The sequence below is a fragment of the Drosophila takahashii genome, chromosome 3L, assembly GCF_030179915.1.
Source record: "Drosophila takahashii strain IR98-3 E-12201 chromosome 3L, DtakHiC1v2, whole genome shotgun sequence".
Lineage (NCBI taxonomy): Eukaryota > Metazoa > Arthropoda > Insecta > Diptera > Drosophilidae > Drosophila > Drosophila takahashii.
Window position 1 is genome coordinate 29,068,021 of NC_091680.1, and position 21,954 is coordinate 29,089,974.

Sequence of the window (21,954 nt, forward strand, 5' to 3'; positions counted from 1 at the left end):
AAATTTAAATCGTCGTCTTACGACCCGATCTTGTTTATCCAGCACCTCGAGGAACGAGGCACGGCTTACTAAGTCAACGTTAAGAAGATGCCGCAGGCCATCCCTGGTCTTTTGACAGACACAGCCAAACACTGGTTCCGGAAGGCATTTCTGGACTTTTTCCTGGGGGATATAATTCAGAAGAGGAGTTAGAAAGGATTTATGAAAATCTACAGCCGGACTATCAGCTGTTTACCAGGAGACATGAATTCACAACGCTAGAACAACTGACCGCCTTGGCGGTAAATTATGAAGTCACTGGCGATCGAGACACAGGAAGTCATGCAAGGATGCTGGCTGGACTGCAGTCACCAGCGAGGAGAATCGACCAGATCCCTTCGTACCCAGGAGCGCCACCAATGGGGCGCCAAGATTGATTTAGTTCCCCTCTTCCCCCTCGTCCCCTCTTCGGATAAATGAGTCTACTTCGATGCCACCGTCCCAGAATCACAAAGCAACGAACCAGAGCGCAGGATGCAAGCTGCACCGACAAGCAGTACTCTACGGCCCAGAGAGGATACAGCCGTTCGAAATAATCCATTTCGACGGCATCAGAATTCTGTATCGACAGAGCCAGCCGAGGAATTGCGATTGCCTTCCCCAGCCAGACCAGCATATACACCTGACGCTAGAGGAGCATTTGCAGTAATCCGGAGACCCAGAGTCCGGTACCGATATCACAGGACAGCCTAGACGCAGCCAAGCGCTCAACGATCCCACGTGGACGAAAACCTGCAGGACACCGGCCCCACCTGAAGGCGAGGAGAACCCAGTTGTCGAGAGACGACTGATGCAGAGAAGGAGCAGCAGAGGATTTGGGGAATAGTTGTGCCGGCCCAGGACCAGCGGCGGAGCACCAACTTTTCCGTGCGGTTGCGTGTGTGTGATGCGAGAGCGGGACGGGTGAATGCCAAGTCAGTGAAGCAAGTCCGGCCAAAAAGGGCTGTGTGTGTACTTAAAAATCTCAGCAGGCCTCGGTGCGGTATCGCTTGGTAGAATCCGCCTAGATAAGCCATAACCCTTGCTTAAATAAAATACCTAACACATGTAACCCTAATGGGATTGAAAACCTAACCTCAAAACGACAAATGCGAAACATAAAATATGAAGAGCCCACATACCAAATGCGATGCATACATTTAAAGAAAACCCAGAATACCTAGAATTGCGAGGCGTGTCCCCTAATCGATTCCCTCTCGGTCTCCTCACGGCGAGTGCCGCGAAGCAGACCCGGTACACGCTACCGCTGATCCCCTTTCGCTCTTTGTTGATGCCCCAAATCAAATCGAACCTGTGTTTTACTCAGTAACCCGGTGGCTGACACACTGCATCTCACGTCAGCCCACCGCTCATCAAAGACCCTAGTCCCAATCTTTATAAATTTGTCTGTAAAGAGATCCTGGTGTGACCGAGCTTCACCCCAACCTGAGAAACTACTTCACAGGCCATGCCATCTTATCCGAACAAATCCCAGTAAATCTAAATCAATATTTGTCTTTATTAAAAAAACGGTCAGTAGCTAATTTCACCCAGAACGGATTGACAAAAAAATCTAAAAAAAATCACACTAATTCCTAAAATAATTATGTGAGGTATAAATTAGAACAATAAACGACCCCAAAGTACCCCAAAATTCTGCTGGCGCACTTTGCATAAAGTCGAACATGTATGTATGTATTAGAGACCTGCACGAGTAAGTAAAAATATACTCAATTACTACTCGGCTGCCGATTCCAACTGTCAAATCTGGCATCGTGGCATCGTAGAATCGTAGGCATAGGCATCGTTTTACCAGTGTTGGGACATACCTAGATACTTTTACCTAGGTACGTACCTAGGTACAATTTAGTGGTACCTTTTACCTTACCTAGGTATTTATTTTTATATACCTTTGGAATTATTAAGGTACTTACATAGGTATTAAACATGGAATTTTTGCGCGCCAAATATGTACATGAGGGTTTCATAAATACATTAATGAAGTGATACGTGCATAAAATTATTCATGCCGCGTGGTTTAAAAATATATGCACAAAATTAAAACATTTAAATTTAAATGAAATGAAAAGATATTGTTTGATTAAGACGACTAAAAACTGAAAACTAGTCTTATATTAAGTTTAAATGATTACATTGAACAAAACAAAAAAATTATAAAAATAAAAAATACCTTATAAATACCTTTTACCTTTACCTAGGTACTGGGAAATTTAAGTACCTTTACCTTACCTAGGTATTTATTTTTGGCAATACCTTTTACCTTACCTAGGTAAAAAAACACAGTACCTTTCCCAACACTGCGTTTTACTCATATGTGACACGTGTTTTTTTTATTAAAGAAAATCAACCAAAATTCTTGTCAGAACAAGAGAAACCAATCTTGACCAAAATAAGACCGCGAATTCTTTGGAAGAAGAAGAACCATTAAAGGACCATATCCATAACACATAGATTTGTTGTCTCTAACTATGGGTTTTTTATTCACGAATTCAAAAAAAAAATTTACCCGCAAATTCTTTAAAAGAAGAGAGTATAGAAGAAGAGTATACTCGGCATCGTTTGACACGATTACATGATTACAACAAAAAATCGTGGCATCGAGAACTTGATTACTTTTACTCGTGGAATCGGCATCGGCATCGTATCGTGCAGGTCTCTAGTATGCAAGTTAACACCCATCATTACAAAAGTAAGACAATTATTGGCCAATGCATTACGTATTGTTCTTGTTGTATGCACTTGGCTGGGTTTTATCAACTTTGGGAATATGCCATTCTGCATTTCTGACCAATGCAATAAAATTTGCTCTTGTTGTATGCACTTGACTGGGTTCGATGAACTTTTAGAATATGCTATTCTGCATTCCCACGATCGCTGACCAAAAGGTGCAAGCTCAGCGCACGTGGCTAAGCCCGTGTGAACTTTATCGAGGTCATTGGTTGCACATCGGCGACATCGACAAAAAGTAATAACCAATCAGAAGAAGGAACGACAACAGAAGCAGCGGCAGAGACGGTGGCAGCGATGGATCGACGCGTAGTTGTAATCAATAATTGTTTAGCTTAAGTAGAATCAGTTCTTAATACAACTCAATAAAGAAAATATTGGTTTTTTTTTATAATCAAATTAACTACATTCTTTTAACTTGTATGTCCTCCAGTCGCACTTTAAGTGGGACCGCGCAAGAGGAAAATTAATATACCACAGTCTTAACACATTTAAAATACGCGGTTAAAAATCTATTATATCGCAAATCTTTTCTTTTGCGCCATTTTTCGGGTAAGGCTTAGTACTCAACCCAACAAAAAGTCGTCCAAAACAAACAACTTCATATGAAAAACAACGTCAACAAATTTTGTTTCATATGAATTTTTTGTTTTGGACGACTTTTTGTTGGGTTGAGTACTAGCCCTAAACGTTAAATTTTAAAATAAACTTACAGAAATCCCATTAATGCGGTTATTCCACTACATTGTTCGGCTCATTCATGAGAGCAATTTTTCTCAGCCTACACGATTTATCGTAGGTGCGAGCAAGACAGATAAATGTGGGCACCAATGAGCAATTAATAAGCAAAATTGTAAAAACGGATGGGCACTTTTGGTATTTTTTTTATGTATTTAAGATTATTTCCATACTGAAATAACCTAGACCGATGAGCAATGAGCTAAATTGAATCTAAAAAGTACAATTTTAGCTCATTCATTAGAGGTACTGTAAAAAAAGATGAATAATAAAAATGATTTTGATGCTTTTTGGTTAATATTTAAAAATTTTTGCGACTAACTAGGTGCTATATACAAATGAGAACAATACAATTATTATTTCTGCGGCCTAATTACTCCGATGCGAACTAAAAATAACGCTTTAAAATTAAGACATTATTGCGTATATAAAATGGAATTTCTAAAAATTATTGCCGGTACTTTTTTTAGCCCAAAACATTTTGAAAAAGTGTTAAAATGTATGATTTCATGGCAATACACACTATTATTTTAAAGTTTTTAACTTTCATGATTTGACCAGTTAAAGTCAGGGACCGTAAATAATCATTATTTGAGATTTTTATTTTAAAAGGCCTACTGAGGTTTTTACAAGTTTTAATCAATAATTTAATTGCTTTTTATGCACTTTATAGACATGAACAAATAACAGTTAATTTGCTTTCCAGATTTGTTGAAATGCATATACTTTGTGAACAAGAGTAAAAAGAACGTTATTTTTGACGTTTAAAACCAAATATCACAGTAGTCTTTTTAAAATAAAAATCTCAAATAATGATTATTTACGGTCCCTGGTTAAAGTTGTTATATATAAAGATTATAAAGATTAAATTTAACGTTTAAATTCTAAGTGACCATGCTATTTTATCCGAACAAATCCCTGTAAATTAAAATTTAACGTCTAAATTCTAAGTGACCATGCCGTTTTATTTTAAAAATTTAAAAACCCGATCAGCATACTATTGATTAGTTTTCAAAAGTTGAGTTATTGACAAATTGTGGATTTGTAAAAAACATTAATTCGCTCGGCTGCACACACATATTGACAAAATATATATAAGCCACAAAATTTGTTTTTTACAAACACAATCCCTAGATATGTGCCTGCGTGTGCATTACACGTGCCTCATGTTGTTTAACCAAATGGAAATGCTTAAACCATTTGATTCACGGCATCCCCTTCCACCCCCCTTCCTTATTATTAACATTATTCTAATCAAGGCAATAAAATAATAAAATCAAAAATACTGAAGCAAAATATCAATGGCAAAATACAGTAATATGGAATTGATTTTCTTGATGCCTTTTCCTAAATTAGTCAAATATATAAAGCAAAACATTGCTTCGCATAAATATTGGTTTCCCTTATAAAAGTTATCTACTGTGGATACCTTCCAAGAACCGCCCGATAGCTAATTCACCTTTTTGTTACCTATAAAAAGATAACTCTTTAGTGAATGGTCCCTTTTGAAAAGTTTCTTCTACATTCGATAGGTATTAACAAACACAACTAATAGGGTCTTCCCACTCCATCCACCATCCACCATCCGTTGAACGGATGGTCCGTAAGGTTTTGCCCTTCCATCCACCATCTACCATCCAATAACAGCTGACTGAAAATCAGTTGCTCGGCTCAACATTAACGAAGGGGGATTTCAACTCGGGAAAACTGTCGTAAAATTGCGTACTCCTAATTTTATTGTAGAATAATACAATAAATAGATTAAGAAAATAGTCTTGAAACATATCTGAACGTTTATAACATATCCTACAACGAGTATGCATACATATTGCTGACTGGGTGAGAACCTAACCTCCCGTACCACACACTCCGCTCTTACTACGCCTCTGCCCAGCCAATATTAATATGAAAAATTTGTAAAGAAAACCAAATTTATGCTGTTTTTGGTAAATAATAGTAACTTTGGAACTTTATAGGAGTACAAAGTACACTTTTAATTAATATTAGTTTTCTTTTCAAATTGCAGAACATATTTTGACACTTTGCAGCAAACATTGATGTTTTCGTACGCACAACAGCTTACATTTTGGCCCACGCATAGCAACCTGCTTGCGAACGCTTTTCCGCTCATAACAAACTGCAAATAAATAAAAAAAACCCCAAAAAACAATGAACTGAAGCATTATTTAATTTTTTCCCGCCATCGATTTGATTTGTTCTCGCAGTTATCGTGTAGCACCGAGAAAACATCGCCTAACTATCGCATAAAAGAGCCCGTCAAAATCAGCCAAAATTGGATGGCGGACTAACTGGGAAATTTTGCGAACGGCAAAACCATAAGGACCATCCGTTCAACGGATAGTAGATGGTAGATGGAGCTTTGTGGGAAGACCCTATTAGTTCCACTTTTGACGGACTTTGACGGGCTCTTTTATGCAATAGTTAGGCGATGTTTTTTCGGTGCAACTCTGACTTCTTCCTCTTGTCTATGGAAATGGAAAGATAACTGCAACACAATTCAAATAGATAGCGGCAAAAAATCAAAAATTGCTTAGGCTCATTGTTTTGTGTCTATTGTTGAATTAAATGTAGTTTGTAAAGCGTTCGCAAACAGGTTGCTATGATTGGGGCCAAAATGTAAGCTGTTCTGCGTATGAAAACATCAATATTTGCAGCAAAGACTCAAAATATATTTTGCACTTCGTAAATAATAACTAATAATAATTTAAAGTATACTATGGACTCTTATAAAATTCCAAAGTTGCTATAAATTACAAAAACAGCAGAAATTCGGTTTTGTTTACAAATTTGCTATGTTAATATTGGCTAGACAGAGGCATGGTATATGCATGCATACTTGTTATAGGATATGTTATAAATGTTCAGATATATATTTTAGCTATTATCATAATCTATTTATTGTATTATTCCACTCTATGAGAGTCCATCCGTGTGAAACGGTTGGGATTTTTGACAAATGTGAAATTCGTGTTCCCATACAGTTTCCATCCACATCCTCATCTCATCTCCTCATTTCCTCATTTCAACATAAACGAATGGGGTTTATAGCTTAGCGAAACTTTCGTAAAATTGCGTTCTTCTAATCTTATTAAAGAAGAATACAATAAATATCATAAGATAATATTTAAAAACATATCTGACCTTTAAAACATATCCTATAACAAGTATGCATACATATTGCTGACTGGGGGAGAACCTTGACTCCCGTACCCCACTCTCCGCTCTTACTGAGCCACCGTCTAGTCAATATTAATATGAAAAATTTGTAAACAAAACCAAATTTGTGCTGTTTTTGGAAATTTATAGCAGCTTTGGAACTTTATAGGAGTACAAAGTAGAGGTGGAGAAATATCGATTTTTGGGATCATCGACGTTTTCGATGTTTATGTCAAAAAACATCGATGTTTTTCGATATTTATACCCATGCAGAAGGTATTATGATTTTAGTCAGAAGTTTGCAACGCAGTGAAGGAGACGTTTCAGACCCTAAAAAGTATATATATTTTTGATCAGCCTTTCTTCTTTCTTTTGCAGGTAGAATATAAGTCGGAACGAGCCGGATCGGACAACTATATCATATAGCTCCCATTGGAATAATCGGGAAAAAAATATTTTTTTATAATTATATCTTGGGTGTTTTTTAACATCAGTTGTAGAAAAACGTACCTTTATCAGAGTATATTTTTCAATTTTAATTAATACTAGTCATTACATTGGTTCAGGATTGTAAGTAATGTAAAGGGCATGACAGCTCACACAACAAACATCCTTTCGCAATTATGATCAGGGTATTCCCTAAACTTTTGAAAAAAAATTTCAGCAATTAGGGGAACGACCCATAATGATCAGTTTAAATTTCAAAAAGCTGTTATTTGTTGAAAAGTTTCACGGAACTTAATGCATGTACAATTTGATTCATTATTGCTAGTTACTGCCTAAAATTGTTACCAAGGTAAAAAATACCACAAATATGCTTTCTAAGGTGATTTTAAAATAAATAATGCGTACTGGTGATACTAAAATGTTACAGGGTTGCCATGACTTTTAATAGAAAAGGTGACAACTCTGGCCTTTCAGCAATTCAACAAAATTTTCAACAGCCCCGAGGGTGTTGAATTGCTGAAAGTTGACTTTGTATTGAACAGCTGATTAACAGCTGACCAAAATTCAACAATTCAGCAATTCAACTGTTTAGGGAATACCCTGGATTATTAAAAAGACGTGTATTTATTTATAAACGGAGTTATTTTTGGCCGTATGAGGATTTCATACTTGTCAAAAATCCCAAATGTTTCCCAATGATATGCTCTTTGGGATTAGGTTATTAAACATAAACTGGAACTAACCATATAAAACTTTATCAAATGAAATTATTTTTCAATTCCATCGTTTCTGCCATTTTGCTAAATTGTTGTCGTATCTTGACTACTTTCTGTGTTGTTATGCAGCACCAATTCTATAATAGACGGAAGATTTTAAAATAAAAATTGTCACCCTAACCACGCACGCTGCCTTTTATAAAGACGTGAGTACCATTTTTTTAAACACGCCTCTTAAAAAACTGATTCAAAATGTTTTGTCTTTGTATGTTATGTTTATTAGAAAAACTGTAATATGTGAAGTACTAATACATATTTCTGTACATTTATGTGGCAAGGCTATGATTCCTACATATGTATGTATGTATGTATGTATGTACATGTGAATATCTGCGTATTGTGTTTTTTATAAACCAAAAGCCGGTTAATTCTATTCCTAAGTTCGACCGAGAATCATGATAACGTTGGTGCGTTTATACAATATTGTTAATATTATTTTGTCTTCAACTTTTAAGTGCATAAATCTAAATATGCAATTGAATACCTTCACATGCGAAAACATGTATATACATATGAGTATACATATATGTATATACGTGTTTAAATACAAATTTTTATGGAAATTTATTTTTTTTTTAAATGTATTCGCAAAACACATGGGCATTAAAATCTATGTATTTATTTAAAAGAAAATTAAAATATTTTATGTATATGTATGTACGTGCATCAATAAAATAGCGTATTATATAAATTTAGTGGAACACTGTAAGGAACGTACCCGGCGTTCAATGTCGAACTTTTACCGGATTCTTTGCTGGAAGCTGCTTTAGTCCAAAAGTTTTTTGGAGGCCTAATTGTTATGAACACCTTTTACAACTTGGGTATGTTTTAACATTTTCCGTTTAAGATTTATGTTTGGTAAGCAACTATTCGGGCTGTCATAGAAATCGCGCAGCGCTGATTGGTGTTGGGTTTCTTATGTGCATCAATTTAAATTTTACATTTCAACGCTGCGAGGTTTCTGTAGTACCCCTGATTGAATGTTAATTAGATTTATTTGGAAAGAAAGGAGGATAAAAGTGTCTTTTAATACTAAAAACACATCGACCTTGAGCCGGCTAAAACTCACCATTTATTTACGCCCGCATTCTCCTCCGCATGTTAAATTTTAAGACTGGCTTAAAACTTGAAAGTAATTGCGAAATCAATGCTTAAAGACTAACCAAACATGAGGTTGAGTATACGCGAGTGCCGGCTAATATTTCTTGGACAGATTAGGTCCATGCTAAGAAAATTTAGGTTTGGACTGGGTTTCCTTGTTTTCCGCTCAATAAAGTGACAAATGATTTTGTCCAAACCAGGAAATCCACAGTCTAATTTGATCGACGAAAAATGTCCGTTCTATCTTTGTTCAGCAAAAGGTCAAACAAATTTGTATATCCGTTACTCGTAGAGTAAAAGAGTATTGTTGTCGGGCAAAGTATGTATGTAACAGGTAGAAGGAAGGAGCGTATGAGCGCTGAGATCTCTGAAACTGTAAAAACTATAAGTTTGGGATTAACCAGGAAAATTTTTAGGATTCCTGCGCAGCGCATGTTTCTTTGCAAAATGCAAACAATTATTTGACTTATAGCTATAGCTTGAAAACGGCTAAAGTTATTGTAGGGGAGAGGTCTGTAGGTTGAGACGGTCTGTAAGTTGAGACACTCAATTTTCTCAAAACTTTTCCACTACAAATTTTTTTTTTATTTTTTTTTTGTAGTCCTTTTTAGTGACAAAACTTTTGGGGAAAACATTATAAGCCAGGCTCTAGCCAGATTTAAGCTGTGAGAGTCGTGTACCATTTTGCACCAAAAAATTTTTTGTCTACTTTTTTCAAAATTCCATTTAAAATTAATAACGTCCTTAAATTAACTTGGTAAGAGATTTAAAACATTAGTATATTAACTGTTAACTAATTAAAAAAAGAATCAGCTTAATGTGACAGTCAGAACAAAAGTTATTAATTTTTTCTCGAAACATCCCATTTTGTGTAAGTTGAGACACCCGTTTTTCATACAAAAAGGCCTTAGGCCAACAGAGGTCGCTTTCTGCCTAGCACATTTCTTTGATATTAGGGGAAAAGTGAATGTTCAAAGAGCCTTTTGATTTTAATTGTTATTTGGTCAAAGTTCTTAAAAAATGGATGGGGAATAATTTAGGACGAACTAAAATTGATTAAATTAACATAAATAAATAGTTCCTTATAGTTTGGAGTACTTTTTGTGTGAGTATTATTGACTTTAAAAAGTGGCTCAACCTACAGACCTCTTTTTCAAATTGTCATTTTTTGGCACTTTTCAAAAAAAATTATTTTTTAGTTTTCCCAAGGGGAAAACAATTTTTTTGTTGCTTTATTTTACAGCTAAAAGACTAAGCTTTCGATCGGTACCTAACACGTGAAGTTTCAAAAGCGAATGTCCAAATGGGAGACTAAAAACAAAAGGTGGCTCAACCTACAGACCTCTCCCCTACTAATTGTACCCCTTACTCGTACAGTAAAAGGGTATATTGAATTCGTGCAAAAGTATGTAACAGCTAGAAGGAAGCGTTTCCGACCCCATTTTCTTGATCAGGGTCACTAGCCGAGTCGATCTAGCCATGTCCGTCTGTCTGTCTGTCCGTATGAACGCTGAGATCTCGGAAACTACAAAAGCTAGAAGGTTAAGATTTTCCACACATATTGTTGGGCTTCCTACGCAGCGCAAGTTTATTTCAGCCGAGTGCCACGCAGCCTCTAACGCCCACAATCGCCCACTAACGATTTTAAAATGTGTCTGGCGGCCACACCTTTAAAGATTTCCGAGAAGTATAAATGCAATTTTGCTGTGTATAGTTATACCTATCGAAATGTAGAAGACATTTTTCAAATCGGACCATTCATTAAAAGTTATACGCAAACAAAATTTATATATCTATCTCCCTCGCACTCCCTTTAGCTGAGGTTCGAATATTAGATAGTCGGGACACCAGCCCGAGTACAGCGTTCGCACTCCCTTTAGCTGAGTGACGGGTATTAGATAGTCGGGACACCAACCCGACTATAGCGTTCTCTCTTGTTTTACCTCAGATAAAACAAGAAAGGATGTTAACTTCGGCCAGCCGAAGTTTATATACCCTTGCAGGTATACCTACTTAAAATGTTGTTTTTACATTGTCAAAAATCAAAACGCCTACTTTCTACAAAGTTACAACAGTTTTTCTATTATTTTTTTTATTATTCCGGTGGGAGCCATAAGATATAGTGGTCCGATCCGGTTCGTTCCGACATATGTACTACCTGCAATAGAAAGAAGACTTTTGGGAAAGTTTCATCGCGATAGCTTTAAAACTGAGGGACTAGTTCGCATAGAAACGGACAGACGATGCTGATCAAGAATATATATACTTTATGTGGTCGGAAACGTCTCCTTCACTGCGTTGCAAACATCTGACTGATATTATAATACTCTCTGCAAGGGTATAAAAATATGTATATAAAATAGGTGCGAAGTTACCCTAAGCATAGGGTGGCGAAATTTCCCCACAGCACTTTGTTAGAAATAATTATTTTTCTTCCGAAATTAGGCGCAAAGTGAAAAATCACTAACGCAGAAATGCACATTATAGCACTGTGTATTATATAAAAACAAGAAATGAAGTTAACTTCGGCCAGCCGAAGTTTATATACCCTTGCAGGTATGCCTACTTAAAATGTTGTTTTTTTACATTGTCAAAAATCAAAACGTCTACTTTCTACAAAGTTACAATAGTTTTTCTATTATTTTTTCGATTATTCCTATGGGAGCCATAAGATATGGTGGTCCGATCCGGCTCATTCCGACATATGTACTATCTGCAATAGAAAGAAGACTTTTGGGAAAGCTTCATCGCGATAGCTTTAAAACTGAGAGACTAGTTTGCATAGAAACGGACAGACGGACAGATGGATAGACGGTCATGGCTAGATGGACTCGGCTATTGATGCTGATCAAGAATATATATACTTATGTGGTCGGAAACGTCTCCTTCACTGCGTTGCAAACATCTGACTCAAATTATAATACCCTCTGCAAGGGTATAAAAATACTGTAAATTAGCCACTGCACTATGGGGAAAATATCCAATTTTATAACATAAACTGTAGATTGTAAGATGAGGTCTTCAAAATTAGAATACACAGGGGTGGTCAAAAGTATTTTCACAAATTTTAATGTTAACTGTACTCATATTTTGAACTTAAAATAGAAACATTTTGGCACCTATAAAAAGAACACTTCAATTCCGTTTAAATGACACAAAAATGTTCTTAACCCATTAAGGGCCGGTTTCTCGAGTGCCGGCTAACATTTCTCGAACAGAAAAAGTCCCAGCTAAGGCATTTTGGCTTTCTCGAGCACCAATGTGAGAGCTAACTTTGACAGGGACTCTGAGTCCCTGTTAAGCGTTTTCGTCTCGATAACTAAGAAGAAGAAACGAAATCACAGCTGAATTTTCCTTTGAATTATACCTAAACAGCTGATGAAATAATCGAAGCACGCTATTTTTTGCGCTTTACAGCACAATTCTGTGAGTTAACAGCACTCTGTAATTGTTTCTCGTTCAGATAAATTAAAGCAGTCGAGAAAGCGGATTTGCTTTTACGAACAGTTTATCTGGTCTTTAAGTTTTTCGAACAGATAGCTATCAGGGACTTTGACAGGGACTCGAGAAACCGGCCCTAAGAACCCTTTGAAAAGTTAGAAAATTAGACAAGTTTTTTTTTCCTGGGGCTTAAAACAAAAATGTTTTTATGCAAAGTTGTTCCCCAATCAAAATTAATAATAACTGCAAAAAAAATTTTTATACCCTTGCAGAGGGTATTATGATTTCAGTCAGAAGTTTGCAACGCAGTGAAGGAGACGTTTCCGACCCCATAAAGTATATATATTCTTGATCAGCATCACAAGACGAGTCGATCTAGCCATGTCCGTCTGTCCGTCTGTCCGTCTGACCGTCTGTCCGTCTGTCCGTCTGTCCGTCTGTCTGTTTCTACGCAAACTAGTCTCTCAGTTTTTGAGCTATCGGGACGAAACTTTCGCAAAAGTCTTCTTTCTATTGCAGGTAGTATATATGTCGGAGCCGACCGGATCGGACAACTATATCTTATAGCTCCCATAGAAAGGATCGGAAAAAAAAACTTTAAAAAATTCTAGCTTCGGTGTTTTTTGAAATGTTACCTTCTACTTTTGGGGATGTTATTTTTTAAATATTTCTGAATTTCGAATTAAATATTTAAAAAATCGGACTACTATATCATATAGCTGCCATAGGAACGATCGGAAAATTAATGGAAATGTAATAGGAAATAAATTCTAGCTTCTTTGGTTTTTATTGTATTATCTTCTACTCTAGGATATGACTCTTTTTAAATATTTCCGAATTTCAATTTTAATTTGATCAAAATCGGACGACTATATCATATAGCTGCCATAGGAACGATCGGAAAATTAATGAGAAATATTAGAAAATTGAACATTTTTGCGATTTGTTAATTAATAGGAAAAATCTGCAAGGGTATATAAGCTTCGGCTGGCCGAAGCTAGCTTCCTTTCTTGTTTTTAATATTTTTCCTTGAATTTTTTATGATTTTTCACAAAATTTGCTCACTTGTCAAAGGCGTCTTAATGGGTTAAGAACATTTTTGTGTCATTTAAACGGAATTATAGTGCTCTTTTTATAGGTGCCAAAAGTTTATATTATAAGTTCAAAATATGAGTACAGTTAACATAAAAATTTGTGAAAATACTTTTGACCACCCCTGTATGATAGTCGGGACCCCCGACTATAGCGTTCTCTCTTGTTTTTAATAATTTTAAAGAATTTGTTTATATTTTCTTAGTTTCTCAGAACTGAGAGCACTATTAGTTTCCGCCATGAAAAAATAGGTAAAATTACTGCAAATCCTTGGGCAAAGGCAAAATGTTTCAAAGTCGCTCCGGGTGTAGCTAGTTTAAAAAAATTTAGATTTTGTATAAACATAATGGGAATCGAAGTGTCCAGAGGGTAACTTAAAGGACAAATGGTTAAAATTATCGATTGGATTCGGTGCTGGCTTGGAGCTGTCCACTTTTTTCCAGTACCAGTGTTGAAGTCTGCTTATGGTTTTGCCTGCGCAAAGAGAAAGAGAGGGTAATAATAGACTAGACTAGAATTATAGACTAAAACTAATAAACATACAAGTCGGAAGTGATCCTGACCAAGAATATAAACGAATTGGGCTAACTTTTCACAAATGAAAACAAACGCAATTATCCCTAATATAAATCCTTACCAAGAATTAACGCTTACTCTATTGACCAATTTTAAAATACCATTTAAAAATTTGTACCACGCGCCATGCAGGCACAAATGTGGGCGCTAGCCAGGTTTTAGTGTAAAAGGCGTTTGGGGCGTTAGAGTGGGCGTGGCAAAACTTTAGTAAGCCAATCGATAAGCATTGACGAAAAAAATACGTATCAGTTACAATATTCATAATTGCATCAACACCGTGAACGCCACAGCTTTTCGCGGTTTGATGCAATAAACCTAGAATCCCTAATGTCTGCATGCTTAATTCCAATCTTTTAGCTTTTATACTTTTCAAGATCTTAGCGTATAATAAGTTATTATTATTAATAACTCCTTTCCCTGTATGACATTTTGCATTAGTTAACTGTTGTTTACAATTATCGACAGAAGCATTTTTTCCGTAATTAATTCTGTAAAATTCTTGGCTTAGCTTAAACCGTCAGCCATAACCTATACAATAAAGTAAGGTGGAGAAAGGACGAAAGATTAACCCAGTCCTTGCCATTCAGATTAGGTCAGCTTTTCGCTCGTATGAGAGCGGCACTGATTTTCTTCAAAATTGGGCAAGTTCCGATAAAATGATAGACATTTCACATCGAGCCCGGCAGATCAGGGAGATGACGTGTACATCGAAGGAAGTACATGGAAGTAATTTAAGCTCCCTATTGTGCATTGTCCGTTCTAGATTCTTTGATTGTGTAAGTGTATAATTTCGTTTGCTCTGCTGCGACTCAATGTTGCATAGCCCTGTGTGCTAGGGGTGTAGGCGCTAAGCTTCGGATCTCGTCGGACCGAATTCAACTCCGACTGAAAACCACTTTTTATTTTTTTTGTAGTTTTTTTTTTATTATTTAAAATGTATTTTTTATTATTAAACAAAAAAGGAAGTTAACTTCGGCCAGCCGAAGTTTATATACCCTTGCAGGTATGCCTACTTAAAATGTTGTTTTTACATTCTCAAAAATCAAAACGCCTACTTTCTACAAAGTTACAAAGGTTTTTCTATTATTTTTTTGATTATTCCAATGGGAGCCATAAGATATAGTGGTCCGATCCGGTTCGTTCTGACATATGTACTACCTGCAAAAGAAAGAAGACTTTTGGGAAAGTTTCATCGCGATAGCTTTAAAACTGAGGGACTAGTGCGCATAGAAACGGACAGACGGACATGGCTATACATATACTTTATGTGGTCGGAAACGTCTCCTTCACTGCGTTGCAAACATCTGACTGAAATTATAATACCCTCTCCAAAGGTATAAAAACATTGTTCATTCAATATAAACTTTTAAAATAAAGAAACGGTAAAGAAGCTCGCAAATAACTGTTGACCGATTCGTGCGGTCTCCAAAAAAGTGTTTTTCTCTCAGTCTTTGAGCAAAGAATCACAGAGCAACCGATTAAATTGGGTTTATTTTGCACGGCTCGTTTACAGACCGATTGCTCTTCAACGACGATTCAAAAAGGGGCATCCTTTTTTCCGGTTGTTCTTGCGAGCAGAGTGCATGGTGCATCTATATGTGTAAGGGGGTCTTAACGCGAGAGCTGTTTTTTTTTGGGACGTCATTTGTGCCAAGAGAGGAGAAGGAGGACAGAGAGAACGACGAACGTTTATGGGTTAAGAACATTGTTGTGACATTTAAACGGAATAGAAGTGCTCTTTCTATAGGTGCCAAAATGTTTCTATTATAAGTTCAAAATAAAACGAAAACACCTCTTAACGAGGTAAAACAAGAGAGAACGCTATAGTCGGGTTGGTGTCCCGACTATCTAATACCCGTTACTCAGCTAAAGGGGGTGCGAACGCTGTACTCGGGTTGGTGTCCCGACTATCTAATAATCATTACTCAGCTAAAGGGAGTGCGAGGGAGATAGATATATAAACAATTTTGTTCGCGTATAACTTTTTAAATGAATGGTCCGATTTGAAAAATGTCTTCTACATTTCGATTGGTATAAATATACACAACAAAATTTCATTTATATTTCTCGGAAATCTTTAAAGATGTGGGCGCAGAACACATTTTAAAATCGTTAGTGGGCGATTGTGGGCGTTAGAGGGGGCGTGGCGCTTGGCTGAAATAAACTTGCGCTGTAGTTTCGGAGATCGCAGCGTTCATACAGACGGAGAGACGGACATGGCTAGATCGACTCGGCTAGTAACCCTGATCAAGAATATATATTCTTTATGGGGTCGGAAACGCTTCCTTCTAGCTGTTACATACTTTTGCACGAAAGCAATATACCCTTTTACTCTACGAGTAACGGGTATAAAAATAGTGACGATCGCACCTTCAACGTACAAAAGTTCTGATATCAACTTTTGTGACGAAAAATTATTTTAGATACGACTAAATAAATACACTACCTAAAATTTACTCCTTCGGCCCGCTTTAGCAAATATTTAATATATACACGAAAGTTTTCTCTTGTAGCGTGCCGAAGAATAAGTTTTCTTATCTAAAATAATTTTTCGTCACAAAAGTTGATATCAAAACTTTTGTACGTTAAAGTTGCGATCGTCACTATTTTTTTTTACCTCGTTAAGAGGTGTTTTTGTTTTATATCAGAAGTTTTTGTTTTGCACATATGTTTACCTTATATGTACCTTAAAAATATATAATAAGAATTTTTTCTCATCTTATTGGTTTTTGGGCATTCAAGTAGAATGTAGTGTTTCCATACTAAACTGAAACGGGTTGCACTTTTTATCGCTGAATTACATCCAAACGCGCCGTTTTATGACAAAAGTGTTATATATCAAAAGTTGAGGAATCTCAAGGGATATGTAGTTTCAAAGTAAAAAAGAAATCGTTAGAGCCGTTTTTGAGAAAATAGCTAAAAAGTGATTTAAAAAAACAACTTTTACCCATGAATTTTAAACTATTGCATTTAGAAAATTTTAGCAAAGGCTGCGTAATTAGCATTTTAAATTATCTTTACAACGAGGTATAGCTAGGTAGCTTTAGTCGTTTAGAAACTATGAGCCTTCAAAATCTAGCTTTTTTTAATAATTCCCCGCCAAACTGGCTGTTTTTTCCAAAAGTCGTAGAACAAACGTTCTGCTGCTAAACGCAGTAAAATATAGTTCACAAACAAAGGGACAAATTATTTCATTTTGGGAAGAACAAGAAAATCTTTTTTTTTTGGTATAACTTTTGAAAAGAGCATCGGATTTTACGATATTAAGCGCATTTTTAGTAAGAATACAACAACAAGCAAATTGCGAGAGACCACTTAACCCCACCGGCCCCAACAGCTCAAATTTTCTAAATTTTCACTTTCACCTCTTTCCCTCTGCTCTCTCTCCCAAACCATTTGAAATTGATTAAGTCTTGGTATGTATACCTGTTAGTTTTTGCGATACCTTTCGATTGGTGTATACCTCGTTATGATCGGACCATCACAGAAGATTTTCAATTCTGCGGCTATATAATAGAGTCGCCTTCGCACACTCTCCTATATTTAATTTTTTTGAAAATGTTTTCATATTTATTTCTCCTCATTTCATGCATAATTAACCAATAAAATTGTTCTTTTTTTTCAGACAGTTGTACAATATTAATTTTGTTGCTAGGACCAGGACCAGTCGACTGAAAACGAAATCGGCTCCCAAAATCTTCCTGATACACCCTAAACTGAATTTTGAACCAGAAGAGCAAAAGAGGAACAACTTTAAAGAAATGACACTTCCAAGTGCGGCTCGTGTGTATACAGATGTGAATGCGCATAAGCCAGATGAATATTGGGACTATGAAAACTATGTCGTTGATTGGGGAAATCAAGACGATTATCAATTGGTCCGTAAATTAGGACGTGGAAAGTATTCTGAGGTTTTCGAGGCTATTAATATTACGACCACAGAGAAGTGCGTTGTTAAAATTCTTAAACCTGTTAAAAAGAAGAAGATTAAGCGTGAAATCAAAATTTTGGAGAACTTGCGTGGAGGAACTAATATAATAACACTGTTAGCTGTAGTAAAGGATCCAGTATCCCGGACTCCAGCGTTAATTTTCGAACATGTCAATAACACTGATTTCAAGCAACTTTACCAAACATTAACTGATTATGAAATTCGCTACTATTTATTTGAGCTTCTTAAGGCACTTGACTACTGCCACAGCATGGGAATAATGCATCGCGATGTGAAGCCTCATAATGTTATGATCGATCATGAAAACCGAAAATTGCGCCTTATTGATTGGGGACTTGCTGAATTTTATCATCCCGGCCAAGAGTATAATGTTCGTGTAGCGTCGAGATACTTCAAAGGACCCGAATTACTGGTAGATTACCAGATGTATGATTATTCACTTGATATGTGGTCACTGGGTTGTATGTTGGCATCGATGATATTTCGAAAAGAGCCGTTCTTCCATGGTCATGACAACTATGATCAATTGGTTCGCATTGCTAAGGTGCTGGGCACCGAAGAGCTCTACGCATATTTAGATAAATACAATATTGACCTAGATCCACGATTTCATGACATTCTACAACGTCACTCGCGAAAACGATGGGAAAGGTTTGTTCATTCTGACAACCAACACCTAGTTTCTCCAGAAGCACTAGACTTCCTAGATAAACTTCTACGCTACGATCACGTTGACCGACTCACAGCTCGCGAAGCTATGGCTCATCCATATTTCTTACCTATCGTCAATGGACAAATGAATCCCAATAATCAGCAATAAGAAGTTATTTCATTATGATGAATACTGTGTTTCGAGATCGGGATAGCAGCCATTTAACATTTATGATAATAATTATGAAAAATATAAACTCCGAAAAGAAATAAAATAAATTAAGCTATTGTCTTAACACGCTCGATTTAATGATCTGTTTGTAGAGGAAATAAACCAAAATTTACCAAGTCCTTACAGTAAACTTCTAGTTTTGTAAAATAATCTGAAAGTGGGAATAATATAAAATATTATTTTTTTTGGAAACCAACACTGACATTTACTTTTTCAAATGAAATAAGGAAATTGAGATATAATAAATATTGTAAAAGAGGGATTTTTTCATTAGTAACTTAGAAATTTCTACACATAATCTTAAATCGACAAATCTTAATTTTATTTGTTCAATTAAATTCATTAACTAATATTGTAATTAAATATTTAACAAATATTTAAAGATAATTAAAGACAATTAAATTGTATGAATATGGGAACTCAGCATAGTTTTCACATAAACTTATTGGTCAAGCCTACGGGTCTTTTAATTCATCGGCATTTGAGAGTGCATTAGAGGATGAAGGATAAATTATGTGTACAAGGCTAAACGATTAATCACGAAAAAATAGATATGCCGTACACTTGTGATTACAATATGTAACATCAAAAATTTACTTCGATGAATGCCTTTAAAACTTAATAGCTTTAAATCACCATTTAAAATTGAGTTCACAAAAATTCTCCCCTATGCAGGTTTATGAGAAATAGGATCTCAATGTTATAAAAATTATATGTTTGCCCACTTTTACCCTATTTTACAGGCGAACGGGCTGTAGGTTTTTCAGGCTGTCAAAACTTATATAACTCTAACTCTAACTTATTTTTGGACTTCATATATTTTTGAAAGAGTTCATAGCATAAACAAAGTATATGTCTTCATTGGTTTATAGTTCCGTTAAAAAAATCATAAAATTATTTTAACTTGAGGATGTGAAATATAATAAGTTGCACTTGCCAAATGTTTTGACTGCCTAACAAACCAAGAATCCATTCGCCTATAAATATATTTAAAGTTTGCAACAAAAATAATTTTTTCTACTTTGAAGTCCTTTTTTTCAGAATCCTTGCGCAAATTATATTTGAATCTGGGAATTCAAAGCGAATACGATTTTTAAGCATTCATCGATGTAAATAAATAAAGGTTTAATTTTGTAACTCAGTGTTATTAAAAAACAGTAAAAATAAACTGTAAGCAAATAATACACACAAATGGAAAAATAGTTTTGAATTCGAATGAATATAATGGAAAGACGGGATGCAGCCGTTAAAAACTGAATATTAATGCCATGTTTTTCGTAATTTTTCACCTGATAGTGCTTGTCAAACCAATCAAAAAAGGTCTTATTGAAGTTCATTGGCTATAAATAGGCAAAGTGTTTGGGTATACTTTTTGAAAAGCAAAAACTATTGAACAAGAGAACCGACTTAAAAACAAGAGAGAACGCTATAGTCGGTTTCGTGTCCCGACTATCTAATACCCGTCACTCAGCTAAAGGGAGTGCGAGGGAGATGGATATATACCATATTTTTGATTGCGCATAGCTTTTTAATGAATGGTCCGATTTGAAAAATTCGATAGGTAAAAATATACACAACAAAATTGCATTTAAGGGGTTATATACCTTTTTTGAGCGAAAAAATTGAGGGAACTTTGGATTTTTTTTTGGTGTGTAGCAATTATTTTATGACAGTGAAGTTATTATTTATTGATAGTACATGTTTTTATCGAAACAACAAGCCTTTGTTCTTGAAAAAATATGAATAACACTAGTTTACAAAATAAAATCGACCTCACCCTAATCGAAGGCAACCTTAATTTTCCGGTAAAGTACATCTCCCTGATTAAGAAATGGGCACTTATAATTTTTTGTATGGTGTCAATTTTTTTTTAAGTGTAAAAAAGTTTTTGGCCCTTTTTTATTTTTTATCTCGAGTTCTGATAAAAGTTTTGGCATAAATGGCTTCGTTAAAAATACACGCAAAAAAACCGAAATTAGTTTTATAACTTATTCTGGTAGATGGTACTTTGACAAAAAAAACAAGCTAATGATCATTAGAATCCACCAGAAAATGAATTTTATATGAATATTTTAAGTTTGGGACAACCATGATTTTTTGGCCGTTTACAGCTGTTAACTGAGACAACAGGTCTCTGACAGGGCTCTAACAGGGCTGTAATATCCGTTTTGCCCAACTTAAAAAATCGATATAAAATTCATTTTCTGGTGGATTCTAATGATCATTAGCTTGTTTTTTTTTGTCAAAGTACCATCTACCAGAATAAGTTATAAAACTAATTTCGGTTTTTTTGCGTGTATTTTTAACGAAGCCATTTATGCCAAAACTTTTGCATTTTTTTCCAATTTTTTAACTTTGACGAGGTGTGGCTTCTAAACTAATGACTGAAACTCAATGCTGTGTATAAGAAAGTTAAAGAGCAGTATATTACCTGTAAAATGAGTCATCGATGACCTCAGTCGGTTTACCAGAACTCGAGATAAAAAATAAAAAAGGGCCAAAAACGTTTTTTACACTTAAAAAAAATTGACACCATACAAAAAATTATAAGTGCCCATTTCTTAATCAGGGAGATGTACTTTACCGGAAAATTAAGGTTGCCTTCGATTAGGGTGAGGTCGATTTTATTTTGTAAACTAGTGTAATTTACGAAGTTATGGCAATTCTTTCGGAACCCTTTTTTTTATAGCGGCTTGCGGTGACCATGATGGAAGTCCAGCAGGTCAACTTATATCAAAAAACCAAAAATTTTTAGTTAGTGTAGTATTATTTCCAGTTCGTGAACGATTATTTTTAAGAATATTTGCTTTTTTCAGCATACACTAACAATTTTTCCAAAAAGTTTATTTTTCGAGTTCTAAAAATTTTATTAAAAAATTCTGATCTGCGAAATTAAAATTGGCGCATAAAAACTGAATCGTTCACGAACTCGGCACAATCATTACGAATAATTTAAAAAAAAATTGAAGAAGATCGATCAAATAGTTCTTGCGCAATCGTGGTCA

General features: G+C 35.5%; 1 protein-coding gene across 3 annotated transcripts; it reads left to right on the forward strand.

The window, feature by feature from the left end:
- Window positions 1–7,906: 7,906 nt before the first annotated feature.
- CkIIalpha (casein kinase II subunit alpha) lies at window positions 7,907–19,368 on the forward strand. Of its 3 annotated transcripts, none has more exons than XM_044392555.2 (2): window positions 7,907–8,050; window positions 17,740–19,368. In XM_044392555.2, exon 2 carries the CDS (start codon window positions 17,876–17,878, stop codon window positions 18,884–18,886), a length of 1,011 nt encoding a protein of 336 aa, XP_044248490.1. In that variant the 5' UTR covers window positions 7,907–8,050; window positions 17,740–17,875; the 3' UTR covers window positions 18,887–19,368. The 3 variants fall into 3 exon arrangements, with proteins under 3 accessions (XP_044248490.1, XP_044248491.1, XP_044248489.1); XM_044392556.2 differs by having other exon boundaries at window positions 17,744–19,368; XM_044392554.2 differs by lacking the exon at window positions 7,907–8,050 and adding an exon at window positions 8,613–8,725.
- The last annotated feature ends 2,586 nt before the right edge of the window (window positions 19,369–21,954 follow it).